The sequence below is a fragment of the Chlamydomonas reinhardtii genome, chromosome 12 (assembly GCF_000002595.2).
Source record: "Chlamydomonas reinhardtii strain CC-503 cw92 mt+ chromosome 12, whole genome shotgun sequence".
Taxonomy (NCBI): domain Eukaryota; kingdom Viridiplantae; phylum Chlorophyta; class Chlorophyceae; order Chlamydomonadales; family Chlamydomonadaceae; genus Chlamydomonas; species Chlamydomonas reinhardtii.
Genome location: NC_057015.1, coordinates 3,662,382 through 3,682,707, shown reverse-complemented (window position 1 = coordinate 3,682,707; position 20,326 = coordinate 3,662,382). Strand labels below are relative to the sequence as shown.

Below are 20,326 nucleotides of genomic sequence, written 5' to 3'. Positions count from 1 at the left end.
ACCAGGACTGACCAGGACCACTTGAAAGCGGAGGCCAAACCCTGCGGTTGCTGCCATCATGAACCAGCCTTACGCCCCGTCAGCACCCCTGCGCCCCACAGAAGTGCCGTGCCGGCACCGGCACAACAGCTACCCGGGGATCCCCTGAGAACTGCTGCACGTGCTTAGTCGTGTGCACGCAGGACGCCTCCCCCCTCAGGAGGAGGGCGCACATGTTACTGATTGTTATTTAGGGGGGGTTTGGCAGGGTGTGCCTCACAATTTCCCGCGTACTTCCGGGGCTTGCCTGCGGCCCCGGATTGACGTGCTTGAAAAAACGCAACACGCACAAGCGAACATGACGTTGTAGAGCCGAGGCCAGTGAGCTAGCACAAGCAAAAAGAAAAGCGTGAGCATGAGCAGCGACCGCAACTGCTACGTTACCTTTGACGAGATAACCGCGCGCCAAGCTGCGCCACTCCGGCGTCCAGGGGCGTCCTAAGGACACGCTCGCTCGGCTGAGAACCGGAACGTGCAAAGCGTGTGGCACGTCCAGAAGGGAGTGGGTGTTGGCGCTTGGAGGGGCGCCGGAGAAATCAGGGCGTGAGAAGTATCCCGGGGATTTTCCGGGGGTTGGCGTGGGAAGGGGGGAGGGCGCAGGGAGGACAAGTTCGCGACTTAACCCTTGACTATATGCCCCAAGGCAGCGAGCGCGAGTGGCGCGAGTTCTGGATACTGAAGGGAGCGGCTGAGCGCCGCATTCTTTGAGGATATTGCGCGATGGCGGTTTGCTTGGGAAATATTTGCCGAGTTGTCGCGCGCGCGCCCATTGCTGCCGTACACTTCGGTTCCCAGCGAGCGCTCAGCATTCGTCGCCGCGCAAGCTGGCTGCAAGAGCGCGTATCTAACACACGTCGCAATAAGGCAGTAATCTTGAACTTCTACACGCACAACAAACTCGACTAGGTCCCAGCGGTCCCAGAATCGCTAGGACCACCATGCTCTCGAACCTCGCGCATCCGCCTTAATGGCACATCAATTCAACGGACCAGGGGGTCCAGGAAGCTCAGTATCACCTCCTCCGCAGCTTAAGCAGGAGGCTGTGCCAGCGGCGCAGAATGCAGCGGAGCCCCCTCCCTCAAAGGTATCCCAACCAGCCTTCAGGGGTTCCCGCGAGCCTAGTGTTGATGTAAAGGATGGTTCTCGCTTACAGACTCGAAAGCAATACACGGTATCGAAGCGGCGGGAGCGTTGGACCGATGACGAGCACCAGCGCTTCGTGGAGGTCAGTCCCGGGCAGGCCCTGATGATATCTATGGCTCGTGGATGGCAAATGTATTAAGACACCGCCCTGGAAGTACCTCTTACGCGCTCAAACCTGCACGCAGGCGCTGAAACTCTATGGGCGCGCCTGGAGGAAAATTGAAGGTATACCTGGCGCGCTAGCCTTGCTTTAAGGCGCATTTAGTAGCGAACAGATTATAGGCCAGTCTCCGTGTCAAGGGCATAAATTGTCCGGCTTCCCAGGGTCGCTCAACCGGAATCGCGAGTCGATTGTCGGCTTGCTTGCTTGCTTGCTTGCCCGCAGAGTATGTCGGGACCAAGACCGCCGTCCAGATCAGGTCACATGCCCAGAAGTACTTCAACAAGCTTGAGAAAGGCGAGCGGCCGACGGGGTCACACAGAGGGTCTCGTGAATTGCTGGAAGAGCACCTACGAAGTTCCGCTCGCTAGTCGTCCCAGTCCTACCCGGCATAACTCCCAGAGGCGGTAACACACTGTTTTAACGATCATGTGGACAAGAGTCTCTCCGCCGGTGTCCGGGCGATACCACACACACACCGCGCGTCGGTGTCCGGGTGACCGCGAATGACCCCCGCCCCCCCCCAAGCTAAATTTCCGTTCTTTGTTGTGTTTTCGCAGCCGGCGATGCCGCCGAGATCCAGGTCCCCCCTCCACGGCCAAAGCGCAAGAGTGTCACCGCAGCACAGCGCGCGGCTGCGGCTGCAGCGGCTGCAGAGCAGCAGCTGAATCCGCGCTCGGGGTCGGAGGAGCGCGGCTATGGTGACCTGCAAGATGACAATGACGCGGGTGAGCGTCGTCCCGGGGGCAAGAAAGCCAGGGAAAGAATGGGGAAAGAAGAGTTGTCGCGCGCTGACACGAACCCAGTCTTCCTGTGTCCCCTGCGTCTTCCTGTAATGCGAACCCTAAACCGCGCGATCATGCTGACCGCGGGCATTTTACCAAACCCCCCGGCGGCTCTCACGTACTTCCAAACTACACAGGATCCGAAGGAGGCGCCGAGGACGGTGAGCCGGGCTACGGCCAGCACGACCAGATGGGCAGCCCAGACGACGTGCCGCTGGCCGCAGACCTGCAGGGGCTGCTGCTACAGCCACCTCGCAACGGGGCTGCGGCTGCAGCAGCGGCTGCGGCTGCGGCAGCTGCAGCCGGGGACCTCGGGCCGCTGGCGGCGGCTGCGGGCCTGCCGCAGCTACCGGTGCTGCAGCAGCAACAGCAGGAGCAGTCGGCGGTGATGCAGCAGCAACTGCAGGAGCTGCAGCAACTGCAGCTGCAGCCGTTCACGGCGCCGGGGCTGATGCCGTTCCGCGGCGCGGCCGGCGCTGCGGCGGTGCAGCTGCCGGTGCTCGCAGCGGCTGCGGCAGCTGGACAGGTGGGCAGTGGGGCAGGTGGGGTTGCGGGCAGCATGCCGCTTGGGCTTGCAGACCTGTCGCCCGCCACTGCCGCCGCAATGGCAGTTGCGGCGGCCGCGGCTGTGCTGCCGCCGTCTGGCAGTCTGCCGCGGGCATCACCCTTCTCCACGGTACAAGGCTCGCTAGGGCTGCCCACAACGCTCGGCGGTGACACGCCCTCACAGCTGCTGGCGGCTGCGGCGGCTGGCGCGCTCGCGCTTCCGCCCGCGCCGTCGCCGCCGCCGGTACTGCTTGGCGGTGCACTGCCGCCTGTAGGTGTTGGGGCGCTCGGACAGCAGCCACAGCAACAGCCGCAGCAGGCGACACCGTCAGGCACGACGCTGTCGGCGCAGGCGCCAATGCAGATGCAGGCGTCACCGCAGCAGCAACAGTCGCAACAACAGCAGCAGCAGCAAGCGCCAGCCGGAAGCGCTGGCCTCAGTGCCGGTGCAGGCGCCCCCGGCGCCAGCAATGGTGGCTTCTCGCTCGCTGACTCCATCGCGCGCAACATCGCCATTAACATGGCCCAGTGGGCGCAGGCGCAGGTGCAGGTGCCCGATGCGGCGCCCGCTCCCGCCGGCGCCCCCGATCGGCAGACGGTGGAGGCGGTTGCGGCGGCCGCCGCAGCTGCGGCCGCCGCCGCCGCCACGGCGGTCATCAGCGCCGCCGGTGAGGCCATCCAACAGCGCATCCAGGAGAAGGCTGCAGCCGGCTACCTGCCCTTCCTGGTCCACCCGCTGGCCGAGCTCATTCCGCCGTCGTTGGCGGCGCGCTCCGGCAGTGCCGCCACCACCTCGGACCAATCAGCGCCGCCCTGGGCACTGCCGGTGCCGCAGCAGTCGCTGATGCACGTGCTCGCCGGCTCCGTCAGCACCGGCGGCGGAGCCGCCGGCACGCATCCGCACAGCGCGCCGCCTGTTTCATCGCGGCAGCAGCAGCAGCAGCAGCAGCAGCAGCAGCAGCAGCAGCAGCAGCAGCAGCAGCAGCAGCAGCAGCAGCAGCAGCAGCAGACCGCGCCGTTCTCGCTGGGTGCTGCATCTGGCGGCGCCGCGGGGAACGCGGAGCAGCAGCTAACGGCCACACGCGACGACACGCACACCGGCCAGCACACCGGCGGCACCGGCGGCACCGTCACCGCCACCCCCGGCAGCAGCGCGCAGCAGCAGGGCGGCGCCGTGTCGGGCCCCGGCAACAGCCCGCAGCACATGTCGGCTAGCTTCGCCGCGGTTGCGGCAGGCGGCGGCAGCGGCGGTGTAGCTAGCGTGAGCATGGCAGGTGGCCTGGGCCGGCTGCCGTCGAGCAGCCTCGTGGCTAGCTTGGGCGGCCCGTCCGTCAGTCTGGGCGGCGCCGCAGCCATGAGCCTGGGTGTCGACCTGCAGCCTCCGCAGCTGCTGGCGCCGGTCGCCTCGCCGCCACGGATGGAGTGGGAGGTGGCGGTGACGGTCGCGCGGGCGTCGCAACAGCAGCTGCAGCTGCAGTTGCAGCAGCAGCAACAGCAACAGCAACAGCGGCAAACGGCGCCGGGCTTCGGTCTCCTGGCACCGCAGCCGATGGCGCGGGAGGGCTCGGCGGCAGCGGGGCTGCTCCGCACACTCAGCCTGCCGGCGGCTTGGGACAGCGGTGGCGCGGCGGCGCAGGCGGCAGCGGCGCTGCAGAGTCGTGAGGTGCTCAGTCGTCTGGCGGCTGCTTACACCTCCGACGTCCCGCAGCTGCAGGCGGTGGTGGCGGCCACGGCGGCGCAGCAGCAAGGCCTGCCGCAAGGCCTGCTGCAGCCGCAGCCGCAGCTGCTGCAGCTGGTCGAGCAGCTGCCCTCTCGGCCGTCGGTCGAGCTGGCGCAGTCGCCGGTGACACTGCCCGGCGGCGGCGGCTCCAGCTCGGCTTTCCAGGTGCTGCGGCCTGCCACGTCGCAGCAGCAGCTTGAGGTGTCGCTGGACCCCCGGGTGCGGGCGGTGGTGGACCCCCGGCTGCAGCCGCAGCAGCAGCCTCGGCACGTGCGATCGCAGTCGGCGGCACCGGGCGGTGCGCAGCCTCTGCCGCAGGCACGGGCAGAGGCGCAGGGTCAGCAGGAGGCGCCGGCGCAGGCGCAGGCGCAGGCGCAGGCTCAGCAGGAGGCTCAGGCTCAGGCTCAGGCTCAGGCGCCCTACATCAAGGCGGAGGTGTTGACGGAGGACGAGGAGCGCGGCCGGGAGCGGGAGCGCGACCCCCACCGCCACCATCACCATCATCACCACCACGCGCACCACCACCACCACCACCACTCCCACCACGGCTCCAACCACGGCGGGACGTACGGCGGCGCTCACTCCCGCGGCATCGGCTCCAGTGCCGAGCCGGAACGCGGCAGCCGGAATCCAGTGGACCGGCGGTCACGGTCCGTGGCTAGCATTCGCAGCGGCGGCGGGTGCGAGGAGCGCCAGATGCATAGCGGTAGCGGCGGAGGAGCAGGAGGCAACGGCCTGACGCGCATTGGCGCCGCTGCCGCCGCCGCAGCTGCCGCTGTTGCTGCTGCTGCTGAGGAGGCGGCAGCTCAGGAGCAGGTGGACAAGTCGTCTGGTGCCAGTGGCTGTGATAACGGCTCCCCCGCTGTTAGCCCCGATCCAAGGCAGCTGCCGCTAGCGGTGCGCGGCCACGGCATCAGCCCTAGCGCCGGCGCGGAGGGGCAACTGGCGCACGCCGGCGGCGGTGGCACGACCGGCGCGCGCGTGCGCTTCGAGGCACACGTCCGCAGCTCGACCAGTGAGGGCCGCGCGCACACAGGCCAGCAGCCGCAGGCGACGGCGGCGGCGGCTGTTGCTGCTGCCGCCGTCGCGGGCGCGGGCCACCGCGCCACCGCGCACCGCCACGGCGTGCACTCCTCTCACCGGCACCGCAGCAGCGGCGGCCGCGGCTCTGCCGCCGCCGCCGCCGCCGCCACAGCCGCGGCCAGCGGCGCCATGGACACGGACGCCTCCGCCGAGCCCGGCGGCGGCGCCCGCCACCGCGCCGGCAGCCGTGCCGCCTGGCTGATGGACGACTACGGCGCCGCGGCCAGTGGCGATGGCGCCTACCAGCTGGGGCAGCTGCAGTACCTGCCGCAGCAGTTCATGCCGCAGCAGTCCGGACCCGACAACGGCGGCCTCAGCGGCACCACCGGCTCCGCCTTCAACAGCCTGCAGGAGGTGCTGCAAGGCCCCGACCCGGCAGCCATGGTGCCGCTGCTGGCGCCCACCAGCGGCGTTGGCGCCTGCGGCGTGCAGGACGCCGCCACGACGGCGCAGCTGGCGCGGCTGCAGCTGGGCGCGGCGCACCGCAGCCAGGCGGCGGAGCGCCGCGTGGCAGCGGCGGAGCGGGCGGCGGCGGCGGAGCGCGCCGCGGATGGCGAGGGACAGGAGGGCGGCTCCGGAGGTAATGGTGTGACGGACGTGAACACCTACATCCGCGGTGACTACAGCTTACTGTCGCCCTCCGGCGGTAACGGCGGCAGCGGCGGGTACGCAGCACAGCTGGCCGGTGCTGTCGCTACCGCAGCCGGTAGCGGCGGCGGTGGCGGCAGCGGTGGAGGTAGTGGCGGCGGCGGCGTGCCGCTGTCGTCGTCTGGTCCCAGCTCGGTGCCGTCGACGCAGCAGCAGGGCGCCAATGGCGGCGCCGCCACAGCCATGGCGGCGCACCGGCACAGCGCGCAGCAGACCAAGCAGCGCGCCGCCGCCGCTGCGGCAGCCGCAGCCGGCGCAGGCGGCAGCGACGGCAACGGCGCCGGTGCCAGCAACGAGATGCAGCAGGGGTCAAACCAGAACGCAGGCTCCGGCGCAGGCTCAGGACAGGCCGGCGAGGCTGCTGGCGGGGTTGCACAGGCGACTGGTGTCGCGCTGGCGCTGCCTCCGCCGCTGCCGCGCTCGCTGCTGCACGTGGCTGCGCGCCAGGGCGCACCCGAGGCGCCTAGCGCTGAGCGGGCGGATGCCGTTGGGCAGGGTGCTTGCGGCGGCGCAGCTGGGCTGAATGCAGTGAGCCCCACTGCTGGGCAGCCTGGCGGCGGCTCCAACACCGGCAGTGGCAGCGGCGATGGCAGCGGCGCCGGCGGGCCGCCGGACGTCTACCAGAGCAGCGGTCCCACCGGCCTTGCTCGTGCGGCTGCGCACGCGGCGGGACTGCGACAGGAGACGCCGCCAACCGGCGTGTCAGCCGGCACACGGCGCGGCGCAGGTGGCAGCGGCAGCGGCAACGCCGATGGCGGCGGCGGCGCTACGGGATCAGGCTCAGGAGCAGGTCAGGGCAGCAACCCGAGCGGTAATGGCGCGGGCGAGGGCTCCGGCTCCGGCGCTGCGCCCGCCGCCGGCACTGCCGCCGGCGCGGCCAACACCGGCGGCGTTGGCAGCACGCAGGCGGCGGCAGGGCCTCACGCGCTGCAGCATCCCCACGCCCACGGCAACGCGCACCAGCAACAGCTGCAGCAAGTGCAGCTGCAACAGCAACAGCAGCAACAGCAACAGGGCTCGGGATCCGGCGGCGAGCGCGGTGGCTCCGGCTCTGGCGCGGGCTCCGGCTCGCGTGTGGGCTCCGGCGTCCCCGCCGGCACCTACGCCGCTCGTGAGGCTATGCCGGGAGCCTCCGGCATTGGCCGCCACGTGCCACCGTACGTGGTCGCGGCGCAGCGCGCGCAGCACGAGCGCGTGGAGGCCGCCGCCGCCAAGGCCGCCGCCGCCACCGTGGGCCGCGACGGCGAAGCCGGCCAGGCTGACGGCAGCAAACCCATCAGCAGCCCCGAGGCGGACGCCGAGGGCGCGCTTCTGGGCAGCGGCGGCGGCAGCGGTGGTGGCGCGGTGGTAGACTTGGCTGTAGCGCTGCGGCACAAGCAGCGCGGCAGCCCCGGTGGAAGCGGGGGCATGATGGGGTCGCAGGCGCGCGGCGATTCGCCCGCGGCGGCTCTGACGGACCCGCGCCTGCTCCAACGTGGCGGCAGCGCGCTGGCACTGGCGGCAGGCGCCGCCGGCCGCGTGGCGTCGCCGCCGCCGAACGGCCAGTCAACGCTTCCGGTCCCCGGCGATACCCTTGCGCTCCTACACCAGATGCTGTCGCAGCAGCAACAGCAACTGCAACAGGCGCAGGCGCAGGTGGTGCAGCAGCAACAGGCGCAGGCGGCGGCGGCCGCCGCCGCTGGCCAGGACGGCGGCGCCGCCGCCGTCGGCAGCCTGGCGCCGATGGCGCCGCCCCCGCACGGCCTCATGACCACCCTTGCTGGCCTCAGCGCGGGCACGCAGCTCGCCGCCACATTGCTCGCGCTCCACGAGCAGCAGCAGCAACAGCAGCAGCAAGAGCAGCTGCTCGCAACCAACCGCGGCGGCGGCTCCGCCGCCGCGGGCGCTGGACGCTCCAACGGCTTCCTGAGCCTGGCGGCGGCCGCCGCCGACCCCACCAGTAGCGGCGGCGGCAGCAGCGCGACGGCGCCGCCGCCGCTGATGGCGCTGGGCCCAGGTGCGCTGACGGCGCTGCTGCCGTACCTCACCGGCGAGCGGCCAGTGGAGTCGGAGCACGTGGCACGGCTGGAAGAGGTGGCGAGGGCGCTGCAGTACGCCAGCTCGCTGGCAGGGCCGCTGGCGGCGGTGCTGCACCCGCCCGGAACCAGTGGTGAGCGACTGTGCGTGTGTGTATGTTGTCGGAGGGGGCTCGGGCTGATAGGGCTTGGGCTGGTGGCCGGGGCTGTGTGTGACGGGGCCCGAGCTTGGGCTTGCCTGCTGTACGGCGCGCACGGCTTCTTTCCTGCTACTGCTGCGGGCCATGCTGTTGTTGCTGTTGGTGCTGGTGGGGTCAACTTGGATGTTCTCTATTATTCGGGATACACAGGCGGTGGCGCCGTAGACGCCCCTCCCACCGACCCACGCCGACCAGACCTGGCGGCGCTTTTTAGCAGCGGCGGCGGCGGCGGCGGCAGCAGCACCACCAGCCGTCTAACGGCCGATGTGTTAGATGTCATGCGAGGTGCTGGGCCTTCTCGGCTCCTCGGTGCGTAGGCCTCTGCCCTCCCATGTGGCTTCCCTGATACGCTTTGCGCTCCCCTTCCCTGGGCACATCCGCACATGCACAATGCACTCACTCGGCCATTCCTTTTTGTATCCGCACAGGCCCGCCTGCTGCACAGCTGGCCAGCGCGCGCGACGGCCTGCCCTCGTCTGACCTGGCGGCGGCGGCGCTGATGGCGCAGTGGCAGAACGCCGCCACCATGTACGGCCTGCAGCCACTTTTGCGCACCTCCAGCGCAGCCGCGGCCGCAGCCGCGGCGCCCGGCAGCGCCACCAGCGGCGGCAGCGCGGCGGCTCCGCCGCCGCCGTCTTCCGCCGCTGCTGCGGCGGCGCTGCTCGGCTTCCCGCCGCATCCGCTGCTCATCCAACAGCACCACCTGCAGCAGCAGCTGGCGGCGTCGGGCCAGGCTCAGGCGGCGGCCTCCTACTTGCAAAGCCTGGGCCTGGCCTCAGGCCTGGGACTGGGATTCAACATGGCAGCCAACATGGGCAGCCGCAGCGCGCTGGGTGCCCTGAGCCTTGGGCCCATGGGCCTCAGCCTCCCAACCTTTGCAAGCGGCGGCGGCGGTGGCAATGGGACCGCCTCCGGCGGCGCGCTGGGCGCGGCGGCGGCGGCCGGTGGCGGCGGCGGCGCGGAGCAAAGCCCGCGGCCGTCTGCCGGCACGATTGGCAGCGGCGGCGGTGTGCACGGCCTGATGCCGGCGCCGACGCGCAGCCACCACCAGCAGCACTCGCACCAGCAGCACCAGCAGGCAGCGGGCGCCCCGTCGGACCCACGCCTCAGCGGCGGCAACCCCCGCCGCGGCAGCGGCGACGGCGCGGTTGGCTTCAAGCCGCCGCGGCCGTTGGCCAGCCTTGGCGGCGTGGACGGCAGCGGCGGTGTTGCGCGCGGCCTCGGCAGCGGGCCCAGCATGAGCGGCGAGAAGCTCGCTGCCGCTGCGGCGGCAGCCGCTGCAGCCGGCGGCAATGGCGGCACCAGCAAGCGCAGCCTGAATGAGCTGTACGGTGCGCTCGTGGCCGCAGGCGCGGGTGCCGGCGGTGCTGCGGGCGGCGGCGGCGGCGGCAGCGGCCAAGGTGTCCAGCGCAGCGGCCGGCAGCGCAACGGCCGCCGGCGCCACCACCGCGGCCACAGCCCCACGCGCAGCGTGGGCAGCGGTGCGAGCAGCAGTGGCTTCCACTGCGGCGACAAGAGCGGTGGAGAGGAGGCGAACTATGGCCCCCGGCCGTCTCGCGAGTACAAGGAGGGGTCTCCCCAGGGTGGAGGCGCGGTGGAGCAACAGGTGCGTGCTGCGTGGTCGAAAGAGGTTGCTGCCATTCGGTCTAGGTCTAGGAGCGCCATTGCTTGCGCGGAGGCACGGTGCACCGCGCTGCTCCTAGCTCTAACCGCCGCTCCCCGGACCCGTCTGGTTGCCGTCTACCGCCAGGACACGGCAACTAGCAGTGGGCGCGAGGAGCAGGGCAGCGCCGGCGCCGCGCGCGGCTGCGGGGCTGCAGGTGAGGTCGGCACCGCCGGCCAATCTGGCGGCGGCGCCGGTGGTGGCGCTGCCGCCGCCAATGCGGCGGCCGCCGCCAATGCGGCGGCTGATGGCGGCGGTGGCATGGCGCTGCCTCCCGCCAAGCACGCCCGCCATGACCTGATGACGGGGCCCAACGGCAAGCTGGCGGCGGCCGCCGGTCACGGTGGCGGCGCCGGCGGCGCCTCCGGCCAGGGCACGGGCGGCGCCGCCGCCAAGGCTGCGGCACAGCGGCCGCCCAAGGACGCCACGCCCAGCAGCGGCGGCGGCAGTGGCGGCAGCGGCGGCGGCAGCACTGGCGGCAACAAGAGCGGCACCAGCAATGACGCGTACGACGGCTCGATGAACGCCTCTGACGAGGGCTCAAATGAGCCCGGCAGTGCGCCGGCGGACGGTCCCATGGGCCAGGCGCTGGCGCCGTCGGATGGCATGGGCATGCTGGGCGCCGGTGACCCCGGCCTGAACGTCCAGGGCATGCAGATGCCTGGCGCCGGCATGATGGGCGCCGGCGGCGCGCGGTCGTTCTCCGTGGCTCAGCCCGAGCCCGGGCCGGGCCACGCGTCCATCATGGCAGCCCAGCCTGGCGGATGTGGAGGCGGAGGCAGCACTGGCGTTGCAGGCGCGGGTGCCGGTGCCGGAGGCGGCGCGGCAGGTGGTGGTGGCGGTACGGCCGGCCATAAGCGCGTCCGGTACGACGCCGGCCCGGCTGGCGGTGGAACTGCTGCCGCCGCCGGCGCCCCTGCGGCGGGTGCGCCGCTGACGCCCGCTGCTGCGGGCGCGGCCGGTGCCATGCAGCAGCGGGCGGGCGCGCTGCAGGCGGACGGCGCCGGCACCGGCACCAGCAGTCCCTCAGAGACCGGCGGCGGTGACGACAGCCGTGGTGCTGCACAGCCGCCGCACAAGGTGCAGCGCACCAATGCCGGCGGTGCCGCCGCTGTTGCGGAGGCGGGCGCGGGCGGCGCAGCCGGCCACGCCGCGGATGCCTGTGACGGCAACAACCGCTCCGGCGGCAGCGCCGGCGCTGGCTCCGGACAGGCGCAGTCGGGTCGCGGCCGCTTCGCCGCGCCGCCATCCAACCAGCAGCATCCGCATGGCGCCGCGGCGGCGGCCGCCGCCGCTGGCGGTGCCGGTGGCGGCGCCGCCCAGCGCACCTCCGGCTCCCTGCCGTCGCACCTTGGCTACGTCCTTGAGCAGGCCAGCAGCAAGCAGGGCGGCAACGACGGCTCCGGCAATAACAACAGCGGCACCGGCCCCCGGTCAGGCGTTGGGTCGAATGAGGGCGGTGCTGCTGGCGGTGCCGGTGGCAGCCGCAGCGGCGAGGGCGGCAACGGCAATGGTAGTCAGGGCAATGGCGGCAGCCACGGCCACGGCGGCAGCCACGGCAACGGCCAAGGCAGCAATGCCAACGGCAGCCACGGCCATGGCAGCAACGGCAATAACGGTCACGGCAGTAATGGCAACGGCGCATCAACCAACCTTCCGGGCGGCGCTCCGTATGCCTACTTCCGCACGCCGCTGTCGCTGCAGCAGCAACCTCGCGGCGGCGGCGGCGGCGGCGGTGGCGGCGGTGGTGGCGGCGCTGGCTCAGGCGGCAGCGGTGGCTCGGGTGGCAACCGCGGTGGCGGGGCTCAGGGCAGCAACGGTGGCAACGGCGACGGCGCGGGCAGTGGCGGCCACGGCAGTGGCGCGCACGACGGTGCCAGTGGCGGCGCAGCCGGGCCATCGCCCTATGACGCTGGCGCGCCCACCTCCGGTGCCGCGGCCGACCACATGCACCGCCACCTGCACCACCACCACTTCACCCACGCCCATCACCACTACGGTGGAGGCGGAGGCGGCGGACCTCAGGAGGGCACAAGCATGCGCACGCCCCTGCCGCTCCAGCCGCAGCAGCCGCAGCCGCAGCCGCAGCAACAGCAGCAGCAGCAGCAGCAGCAGCAGCAGCAGGCGGGCACTGGCGCAGCCAATGCAGGCCAGGGGATGGCGCTGGCAGCGGTTGCTGCAGCCGCAGCCGCTGCTCCTGCTGTCGCTGGCACAAGCGGCGGTGCGGCGGTTGTCGCCGCCGCTGCCGCCGCTGCCGCCGCCGTGTCTCAGCAGCAGCCGGTCCATGTGGAGGGCCAGGGCCAGGATGGCAATGAGCCCATGCTGCAGGACGGCTAGTCGCGCAGCTTTGTATCTCGTTGATTGCCATTGTTGGGTATGCGCGGGCTTGCTTGTGCTTAGCTACGCGTTTCGTATTGTGCCAAATTACAAGGCGTTGGCACACGGAAGATTGCAGATTTTGTCCTGGGGTCAGCGGTTCTGGGCAGTGATAGCAATCAGCTGCGGCGTGCGACCCTGCGGAAAGCGGGGTTCGCCAGCACCATTCGCTGGTTTGCGAGTGCGGATATGGGGCGTGTTGTAGCCAACGAACGAGGTGGTTGCAGCGCATGACGCAAACGTGCGCATGTGGCGCGTGTGAGGGGTTGCCCCGAGACAGCAGGCGGCTGTTGCGCACGAAGCGTTTGCCGCGTTCATGCGGCTTGAGATATGCTTCTATGCATCTTGCATGAGGGCCGCCAGCTGTTTCGATGCACGCAATTGAGTGATGCGTGCAAGGAGATTGCAACAAAGAGAGTATGTGTCTGGTGCATGGGTATTGCATTTGCATTAGTAATGCTGGAATGTACGTCAAAAGGCTATCCAGCCACTACTTGTGCCCCTGGTGCAACCTGTATGTACCTGCTATTGTGTTGAGAGATCTTATGCCAATATTTGCAGTATTAAGGCAAAGTGCCTTTGAGCCTTTTGAGGGGACGCGACGCAGTTCCATGCGATGCGATAAGAGGGGTGCGGAGAGGACACGAGGGAGATGAGTGGAGGGAAAGGACGACGATGCGCGCGACTGCGAGTGGCACCGCTGCGTGTGTTCGCCTTGGTGAATATACTCGCACACGGCCACACATATGTCACAACCTCATGCCACTCGGCCAGCAGAGTGGCAGAGGCAGTGAATGGCGATGATGGGAGGGCGGGACCCGTCGCCTTGGCAGTTTAATTTTGTAGGCGCGGTTGGGCAAGCGGTCTCACCTGCAAGCCATTAGAATTGTGGCCCGGGTAAGGCGCATGGCGTTCGACTCGCGAGGTGTTGACAGGCAGACAGAGAGACGGGGAAAGGAGCCGGCATCGAGTCGGAGGTGCACCATTTGGGTGTGGCTCAGGCGGGCATCAATAATAACTAGGTCAGTAGCAAGGCCCCGAGGGATGGGTCCGTGAGGAGGTCTCTGCAATACTGCTACTACCGGTTTTGGCCTGACAGCACTGTAGGCGGCCGTTGGAGTGAGAACGGGTTTGCGCACACGTGGCGCTTGGCTAGGAGTGCGTAAGGCACAGTGGACGGTATCTCACACAATTTTGTCCAGCCGATGATGTGAAGCACCGGGTCATGCATCGGCTCGCCAAGCCCTGCCTTAGTATCATTCCAAATGCGTGACGAGAGGTTGCAACCGTACAGAATGCATGAGCGCGAGAGCGAGAGCGAGAGCAAGTGCAAGAGCGTGAGTGACGGCGTCCAGATGTGCGTGTGTGGGTGTCTTGTGGTCCGTGTCAGGGCGCGTGTGTTTCGAATTTGCGCTAGGCAGGCATGGACATGTTGCTTCGCGCATTACCAAAAGGTTTGCGCAACAAACGAGAGCTTGCCTAGCGGTAGAGCACTTGTCTGCATCTGATGGCGCGCTATCGAGAATATGCATGGAGGTTGGGGCCAATAAAGCGCCGTAGCATTGATGCAGGAGAAGGTAGTGAGACGCGGACATAGTTATGTGGGCATGAGGGAGAGCACTGTTAGCTGCGCACGTTGCATTCAGTACAATTGTGCGCAGCGGCCATCGATGCATCGTGGTCCTTACCAAGGAGAAGGACCAGGAGTACCGTGAGTACCTGGAAGGACCGTGAGTAGATTCCCCTGCTGAATGCCCCCATGAACGGGGCGTGCAAGACGAAGTGTGTTCCACACTCCCACGGCATTGCCGTGCCAGGAAGAGACAAGAGACTCTGTGGGATGCATGCACCAGCAGGCCCGTGCGTCTGTGACCATGACCCCATGAGCGGTGGGTTGTGTAACCAGCACCTCGCAACGCTGCCACTGCACCGACCCAACTTAGCGTTACAGTGCTGCACACACGTCGTGGCCAGCACCTATCTACAGCCGGCCTCCGATCTGCTAGCCGGGCCATGGCGTGTCTCTAGCCACAGCGCGCTCCGCCGGCATTCAGCAGCTGCATTCTCCAATACCGACTACGCCAGCACAATTCGATGCCCACCAACGCCGTCGCATGTCCGGGCGTGCAACCCAACCGCACACCAACACACGGCACCAGGACAGCAGGTCGGGGTGGGGCGCCTACAGAGGCACGCCGCACTCGCAGCACTGCGCGTTGTTGTGCTGACCTGTGCTGATCTGCGCGCCATGCGTTAGATCTGGGTCTGGTCCTCTGGTCCTAGCCCTGGCCCTGGCTAGGCATCACCGTGGAGATGGTGTTCATCCAGGCCAGCCCAGGCGCCCCACGGGTCCCTCTGCCCGCCCGCCTACCCCCCCGGCTCGGGCTCTGGCGGCTCCCAGCCATAGTGCGGCCTCTGGGCGAGTCCATCCCACCCGCTGCACACCCGCATGGCCCGCCACCTGGCCGCCCGACTGCTCATGGAGAGCTATCTGGAAGCGGCCGTGCTCACCAGCAACACCACCACCACCACCACCACCCGCAGCAACAGCAGGACCAGCGAGGCTATCGGGTCCAGCGACAGGACCGCGGAACCATCGCAAACCACATCAGCTGCAGCAGCAGCAGCAGCAGCAGCAGCAGCAGCGGGGGGTCCAGCGAACACGAGCGCGCAGCAGCGGCGACGCGGCAGCAGCAGCAATAGCGGCAGCAGCAGCGGCGGCAGCGGGACAGCAGCAGCAGCAGCGCAAGGGGCCAGGGACCACGGCGGCCAACTCGACGTGGAGGAGCCGCCGCCAAGCCGGGAGGAGTCGGCTGCGCAGGTTGGTGTGGGCTGGACAGCGCACTGCTGAGGACGCCTTTCCCGCCCGAGGTCCCAATGACGCGGACCCATCCGCGGGCCGGCTTTCCGGTCAAGCTCGCCTTCCACTTTTTCCATCACTGAAGTAAAACTCCACTCACTGCTGCGTACACAAACGCAACACACTCTCAATCGTAGCTGACCTCGTCCTCTTCCAGCCGTTCGGAACACTCCAGTCCGCCTCGACCCGCGGCCACCATGGCCACCGCAACGAGCGACGGCGCCGCCGCTGCCAGGACGTCTGTGGCCAAGGTGCCCACGGACGTGCAGCCCGAGATCGCACGGCTGGTCCAGACCTTCAGCAGCTACAAGGCCGCGGGCGACTGGGCCGCCATCGACGGCGCCACGCGGCCGCTGGACGAGGACTGCGTCTACGACTCCCCTTTCATGTGTGTGTGCGCAGCGGCGTGGGGGCTGCTGGCAGGGGTGCTGCTGGAGCAAGCGTTGTGGCGGAAGGGCGTGTGTGTGGGAGGGGGCCAAGGGTTTGTTGAGCACAGAATGATCAAAACAGGGCTGACCCGCGCGCCGCCTCACCGCATTCCCCAACACTCCACTCAACGCACACGCCTTTGGCCGCTGTCGCCAGGTACATCTCGGGCGGCCGTGACCGGGTGCGGGCGGTTGCCAAGCTGCTGGCGCCGCTGGCCTACACCGAGTTCGAGCCCAAGGTGCGGCAGGAAGGAGAGGGATGTGGGGCTTGGGGTGGGGGCGGGGCCGGGCGCCATGCATGCTTGCTGGAAGCTGCGCGCAAGGCAGGCTGCTCCGGCAACACGCGTGCCTGGACAGGTGGAGGGGTCGGCATCCGGTTCCATGCGAGGCTACGTGTGATGGTGGTGTCGGTGGTGCGGGAAAGGAACGCCAGACCCTTTGCAGTGCCTGGCCCTGACCTGGCGGCGTCTGTCGCTGTTTCTGGCCCCTTGCCTTGCCACCTGCAGCTGGTGCGCGTGTGCATGGACAACACGGGCCGCGAGGCGGAGGTGGAGGTGGACGGCACACTGCGGGTGGTGCCGCGCAAGTACTGGTGGGTGTGTGCGGCAGTGCGGGTAGAGGGCAGCAGCTGCTTGGGGAGTGGGTGGGTTTGCGGCAGCGTGGCAACGCGGGTGGAGGCAAGGTCACGGCTTGCTTTGTAGCACCCCGGGACCCTCCTGGGCTTGCCTGACCAGCGGCACTGCTGTTGCTGCTGACCGGTGTTGCTGCTGCTGCTGCTGCTGCTGCTGATGCTGCTGTTGCTGTTGCTGCTGCTGCCACTGCCGACCTCTGCCGCGCCAGGTGGGCCCCGGTCACCTGGTTCCTGCCCTCCTCCGTGCCGGTGGACGGCACCGTCACGGTGCGCGTCAAGTCATGGAACGACAAGGTGTCGCTGCTCAAGGAGCGGTGAGGCAGGAGGACGGAGGGCTTGAGGCGTGGGGCGGAGGGCGGGGGCGGGTTGGATGGATGACAAAGTGCGGGTCAGAAGTTAGAACACCAAACAAGCCCACCTAAGGGGTTGGGGGCGGGTGTAGTTGGTGTGACGGCTGGCCTGGGGGCGGGCGCCGTCCTCCGGCACACTTCACCACCACCAAGTGCCGCACGCACTACCCCACTGCCCCACACAGCTTTGCCAACATTCCCACGCCGCCCGTGCTGCTGCGCTGGCTGGCGGGCTGGGGCGCGGGCACCACCGGCGTCATCATGGAGCCGCTCATCTACAAGCTGTACGAGTGGTGCGTGCGTGGGCGTGCGTGCGTGGGTGTAAGCGCGTGCGTGCGTGCGTGGGGTGCGTGAGCGGCGGGCGTGGCGGGGTCGGCGGGCGTTTACCCAACTACCCAAGTGCCGTTGCGCGTGCCCTCCATGTAAGGAGGCTGCAGCCCGACCGCACACGCGTGCCGCATGCCCGTCTGAATACTGCCACTTGCATCGCATCTCCGGCGCCTGCATCTCACCCTGCTGCCCACCCTCCCCGCTATCTACCTCTGCCTCTCCCTCTCTTCACTTCTGCCTCTCCCCCTCTGCCTCACTGCCGCTGCCACCAAACCCCGCCCAGGTTCAGCGCCGGCTACAGCAGTGTACAGGGCGGCGTGGACCAGGTCAGTCGTTACCCGGCGGTGGCCAAGGCGGTGGACGCCGCAGACGGCATGCGGGAGAACCTGGCGGCCACTGCCGACAGCGTCAAGGCCAAGGCGGCGGGCCTCGTGGGCGCGCAGTAATCTTGGGGCTGTGCTGTTTGGGACGAGGCATACCGGACACGTCTGCAAAAGGATATTGGGTGATGGAGCGGCCCGGGCGGGTTGCCAGTTGTCAATCGGTAGCGCGGGCACGTTTACAGTTCTTGGGAGTAGGACTGAATGCGAGGCGGCCTAGCGGAATGAGGCGACAGGCGGTTGCAAAGGGACTGCGTGTTCAATGTCAGGTGGTCCTGCGACGTGAGGTGTGAAGCTTGACAGTTGCAGGGTCGACCAGGGCCTTGCGCATTGCAAGCGCGCCCAGTTGGTTACTCTGTCACGACTCACGAAGATGGCGCTGGCCCGAGAAAGCGAGGCCACAAGGGGTAACAGCCCAAGTGTGTCGCTGACGTCAGATCCAGGCGCGATCTGGAGTCGAATGCCCGGGGGCCGGGGAGCGTGCCTGCCACAGAGGCCGCATGCAAGTTTGCGATGCACGTCTTTGGTAGCTGGAAAAGCGCCTGGCCATAATACCTGCAAACACCGAGCAAGAATGGCAACAATGCATCCACTCCTCAAGCGCGTTTTGCACGATTTCATCGCACCAAACATTCTCCAGCCCCACTCCACCCCGAGCCTGGAAGACTTTGTGGTCACAATATGGATAGCCATCGCAATCCTTATCGTGCGCATTATCTTCGAGCGGGCTGTCATCCCTGGATTCCGGGCGTACCTCGAGCGCATCAAGGGCCCCGGCCAGGGAAAAGCGGCGTTCGCTATCCTGGATAACATGTGGATTGCGGCCTTCGCGGGCGGGCTCACCGGGTTTGCATGGTACGTGCGTTGACGCGAGTCCGCGCGTGCACACCACCGCACACGCAGTTCGAGCCCTGATGCGTGGGAGGTTAACGTGGTGTCATAAGCACCCTCTTGACCTGCAACGACGCATGCATGCAGTCTGCACCTCGAAGGGCACTGCTAGCTGTGTGGGTCGGCCCGTTCGCCTCCGCCGTTGCGCCCTTGATCGAGGCCGTGAGGGGAGCCGCGTCTCGGGTGGCAGCGTGCACGTGATACGGTGTCAGCACCTCCCCGACATGCCCCCGTTCTTATCAGCAATGTCACAATTCACCCATGCCGCCGCAGGTGGGTGACGGTGTTCCAGAACGGCGGCTGCACCCCGTGGAGCACGTGGGACTGCTTCGGCCACTGGCCCAACCACCCGGTCATGCTCAGCCAGCGCTGGTACATGGTCCTGTCCTTTGCCTACTACCTGTACGAGCTGGCAGGCACCGTGCTGGGCTGCGGCACCAAGCTGAAGCTGGACATGGTCGCACACCACCTGGCCACCATGACCCTTACCATCCTGGCGTGAGTGCGGCCGGGGGTAGCGCGCAGGGCCCTGCGCATCTGGCGGTGCGCATTCCGGCGGCGCGCTGGCGCCCAGACTTTGCCGTGACGTAGCTGCTTCGTTAGGCTTGTAGCTGTGCACGTTGAGGACGTCCTCTGAACGCTGCGGGTGCTCGGGCAGGGTGTGGTGGTCCATGGGCGTGGGGTTTGCCGAATGCGGCTAACTTGATGTTGGGGAACCGGGCCCCACGCCCCGACCTGAACTCCAGGCGTCCAAGTAATGGGAGCAGCAGGCCTTTGCTGAACCAAAACTCTCTTTCTCCAGTTGACACGTCGTTGTCGTCGGTCCCCCGCCTCCTCCACTTACGTGCAGGTACACCACCAACCTGAAGCGCATGTCGGTCATGTGGCAGGCGCTGTTCGACATCTCCAACCCCATCCTGCACACCGCCAAGGCGCTGCACGCCAGCGGCGTCAAGGCGCTGGAGCCAGTCAAGTGGGCCATGTTCAACCTGTGAGTGCTCGTGAGGTTTGGGTGGGGGGCGTGTATGGGGGATGCCCATGGGCTCAGGGCGTGGGCACAGGCGATGGGATAGCGTGTCCGATGTGGATGTTGGATGCAAGTGACCGGCCGTAGGGTGACGCGGTTGGCTGGGGTTTACCTGTGGTGGCGGCTGCCTTCGGCGCCTACCACATACCAGGAATCACGTGCTCTTTCAAATGCACATACCGGTAGCCTCGATCAACCTGACACTGCTCCACGGCCTGTCCGACAGGTTCGCGCTCAGCTTCCTTGTGTGCCGCGTGCTGGCTGGGCCCTACTCCATCCTTTGGCCCAGCTTCACCGTGGCGCCGCAGTGGCTGACTCCCGCCATCTGCTACCCCTGCTGGGCGCTCATGGTCTTCGTGTACGTCCTGCAGCTGATATGGTTCTACAAGATTGTGGAGATTGCGCGGAAGGGCGACAAGGCCGCAGAGAAGGAGGACTGAGGACTCCCTGTTGGTCGCGCGAGGCAGAATGTACCGCGCCCTGCTGCTTTGGGTAGCGTGATGACGAAGAAGGGCGGATGCTGGCCGGCATTTAGTGTATAATGGCAGGCTAGGACATTCAATTATGACCGGACGTGCTTGCGTGGCCCTGTCGCGCATTGAGCGTCATGCCTTATGACAATTGCTGATCGTTAAATACACTGACAGAGATGGCCTTCTTTTGTCACGAGGGCAACCGTTGCGACCGTTGTACCACAAGCCGAGCCAGCTGCAACTTACATGCTTCTTCTTCAGAAGTGAAAGCTAATCTACCTGAAGTTCGCGAAGGTTAAGGCAACCTCAGAAGCCTTGGTGCCGAGGTGCGAGCACCAGCAGAGGGAAACTCGCGCAGGGGTGCTGTTTGCATCTACATTTAACAATGTAATTTAAGACATTCCTCAGAACCTAAGCAAGGTATGAACAGTCCTCCTGCCTGAGGTTTTTTAAAGGGCCCCCTTGACTTGCGCGCCACAGGCCTTTGCCAGGGCCTCTACCGCACACGGAAGTTCGATTTAGTCTGCAGGTATGGGCGCACGAACTTGCTTGAGGAATACTGGCGCGCCAGGCCCGGA

At 67.8% G+C, this 20,326-nt stretch overlaps 3 protein-coding genes across 4 annotated transcripts; all 3 read left to right on the top strand.

Annotated features, from left to right (window-relative positions):
• The first annotated feature begins 345 nt into the window (after positions 1 to 345).
• Positions 346 to 14,292, top strand: CHLRE_12g514400v5 (uncharacterized protein). 2 transcript variants are annotated; one of them, XM_043068278.1, is made up of 10 exons: positions 346 to 1,123; positions 1,193 to 1,264; positions 1,368 to 1,407; positions 1,568 to 1,639; positions 1,903 to 2,070; positions 2,265 to 2,653; positions 2,858 to 8,273; positions 8,490 to 8,648; positions 8,768 to 9,945; positions 10,090 to 14,292. In XM_043068278.1, the coding sequence occupies exons 1-10, from the start codon at positions 1,007 to 1,009 to the stop codon at positions 12,337 to 12,339; spliced, it is 9,861 nt and encodes a 3,286-aa protein (XP_042918374.1). In that variant the 5' UTR covers positions 346 to 1,006; the 3' UTR covers positions 12,340 to 14,292. The 2 variants fall into 2 exon arrangements, with proteins under 2 accessions (XP_042918374.1, XP_042918373.1); XM_043068279.1 differs by lacking the exon at positions 8,490 to 8,648.
• A 63-nt stretch (positions 14,293 to 14,355) lies between these two features.
• On the top strand, positions 14,356 to 17,821 carry CHLRE_12g514350v5 (uncharacterized protein). Its single transcript, XM_001702954.3, has 8 exons — positions 14,356 to 14,545; positions 14,923 to 15,199; positions 15,376 to 15,626; positions 15,824 to 15,905; positions 16,173 to 16,258; positions 16,507 to 16,611; positions 16,833 to 16,940; positions 17,261 to 17,821. Exons 3-8 carry the CDS (start codon positions 15,436 to 15,438, stop codon positions 17,421 to 17,423), a joined length of 735 nt encoding a protein of 244 aa, XP_001703006.1. The 5' UTR covers positions 14,356 to 14,545; positions 14,923 to 15,199; positions 15,376 to 15,435; the 3' UTR covers positions 17,424 to 17,821.
• Positions 17,822 to 17,875: 54 nt separating this feature from the next.
• Positions 17,876 to 20,151, top strand: CHLRE_12g514300v5 (uncharacterized protein). The gene is made up of 4 exons (XM_001702953.2): positions 17,876 to 18,212; positions 18,522 to 18,746; positions 19,099 to 19,239; positions 19,502 to 20,151. Exons 1-4 carry the CDS (start codon positions 17,932 to 17,934, stop codon positions 19,713 to 19,715), a joined length of 861 nt encoding a protein of 286 aa, XP_001703005.1. The 5' UTR covers positions 17,876 to 17,931; the 3' UTR covers positions 19,716 to 20,151.
• Positions 20,152 to 20,326: the final 175 nt, after the last annotated feature.

What these genes read in the sequence shown, in the direction of transcription:
- CHLRE_12g514350v5 (XM_001702954.3), top strand. Translation starts at nt 15,436, where the DNA reads ATGGCCACCGCAACGAGCGACGGCGCCGCCGCTGCCAGGACGTCTGTG. An exon ending in GTCTACGACTCCCCTTTCAT is followed by an intron (nt 15,627 to 15,823) that starts GTGTGTGTGCGC and finishes CGCTGTCGCCAG; the next exon opens with GTACATCTCGGGCGGCCGTG. An exon ending in GTGGTGCCGCGCAAGTACTG is followed by an intron (nt 16,259 to 16,506) that starts GTGGGTGTGTGC and finishes CTGCCGCGCCAG; the next exon opens with GTGGGCCCCGGTCACCTGGT.
- CHLRE_12g514300v5 (XM_001702953.2), top strand. Translation starts at nt 17,932, where the DNA reads ATGGCAACAATGCATCCACTCCTCAAGCGCGTTTTGCACGATTTCATC. An exon ending in ATGACCCTTACCATCCTGGC is followed by an intron (nt 18,747 to 19,098) that starts GTGAGTGCGGCC and finishes ACTTACGTGCAG; the next exon opens with GTACACCACCAACCTGAAGC. An exon ending in AAGTGGGCCATGTTCAACCT is followed by an intron (nt 19,240 to 19,501) that starts GTGAGTGCTCGT and finishes CCTGTCCGACAG; the next exon opens with GTTCGCGCTCAGCTTCCTTG.
- CHLRE_12g514400v5 (XM_043068278.1), top strand. Translation starts at nt 1,007, where the DNA reads ATGGCACATCAATTCAACGGACCAGGGGGTCCAGGAAGCTCAGTATCA. An exon ending in CGCCTGGAGGAAAATTGAAG is followed by an intron (nt 1,408 to 1,567) that starts GTATACCTGGCG and finishes GCTTGCCCGCAG; the next exon opens with AGTATGTCGGGACCAAGACC. An exon ending in TGGGCCTTCTCGGCTCCTCG is followed by an intron (nt 8,649 to 8,767) that starts GTGCGTAGGCCT and finishes GTATCCGCACAG; the next exon opens with GCCCGCCTGCTGCACAGCTG.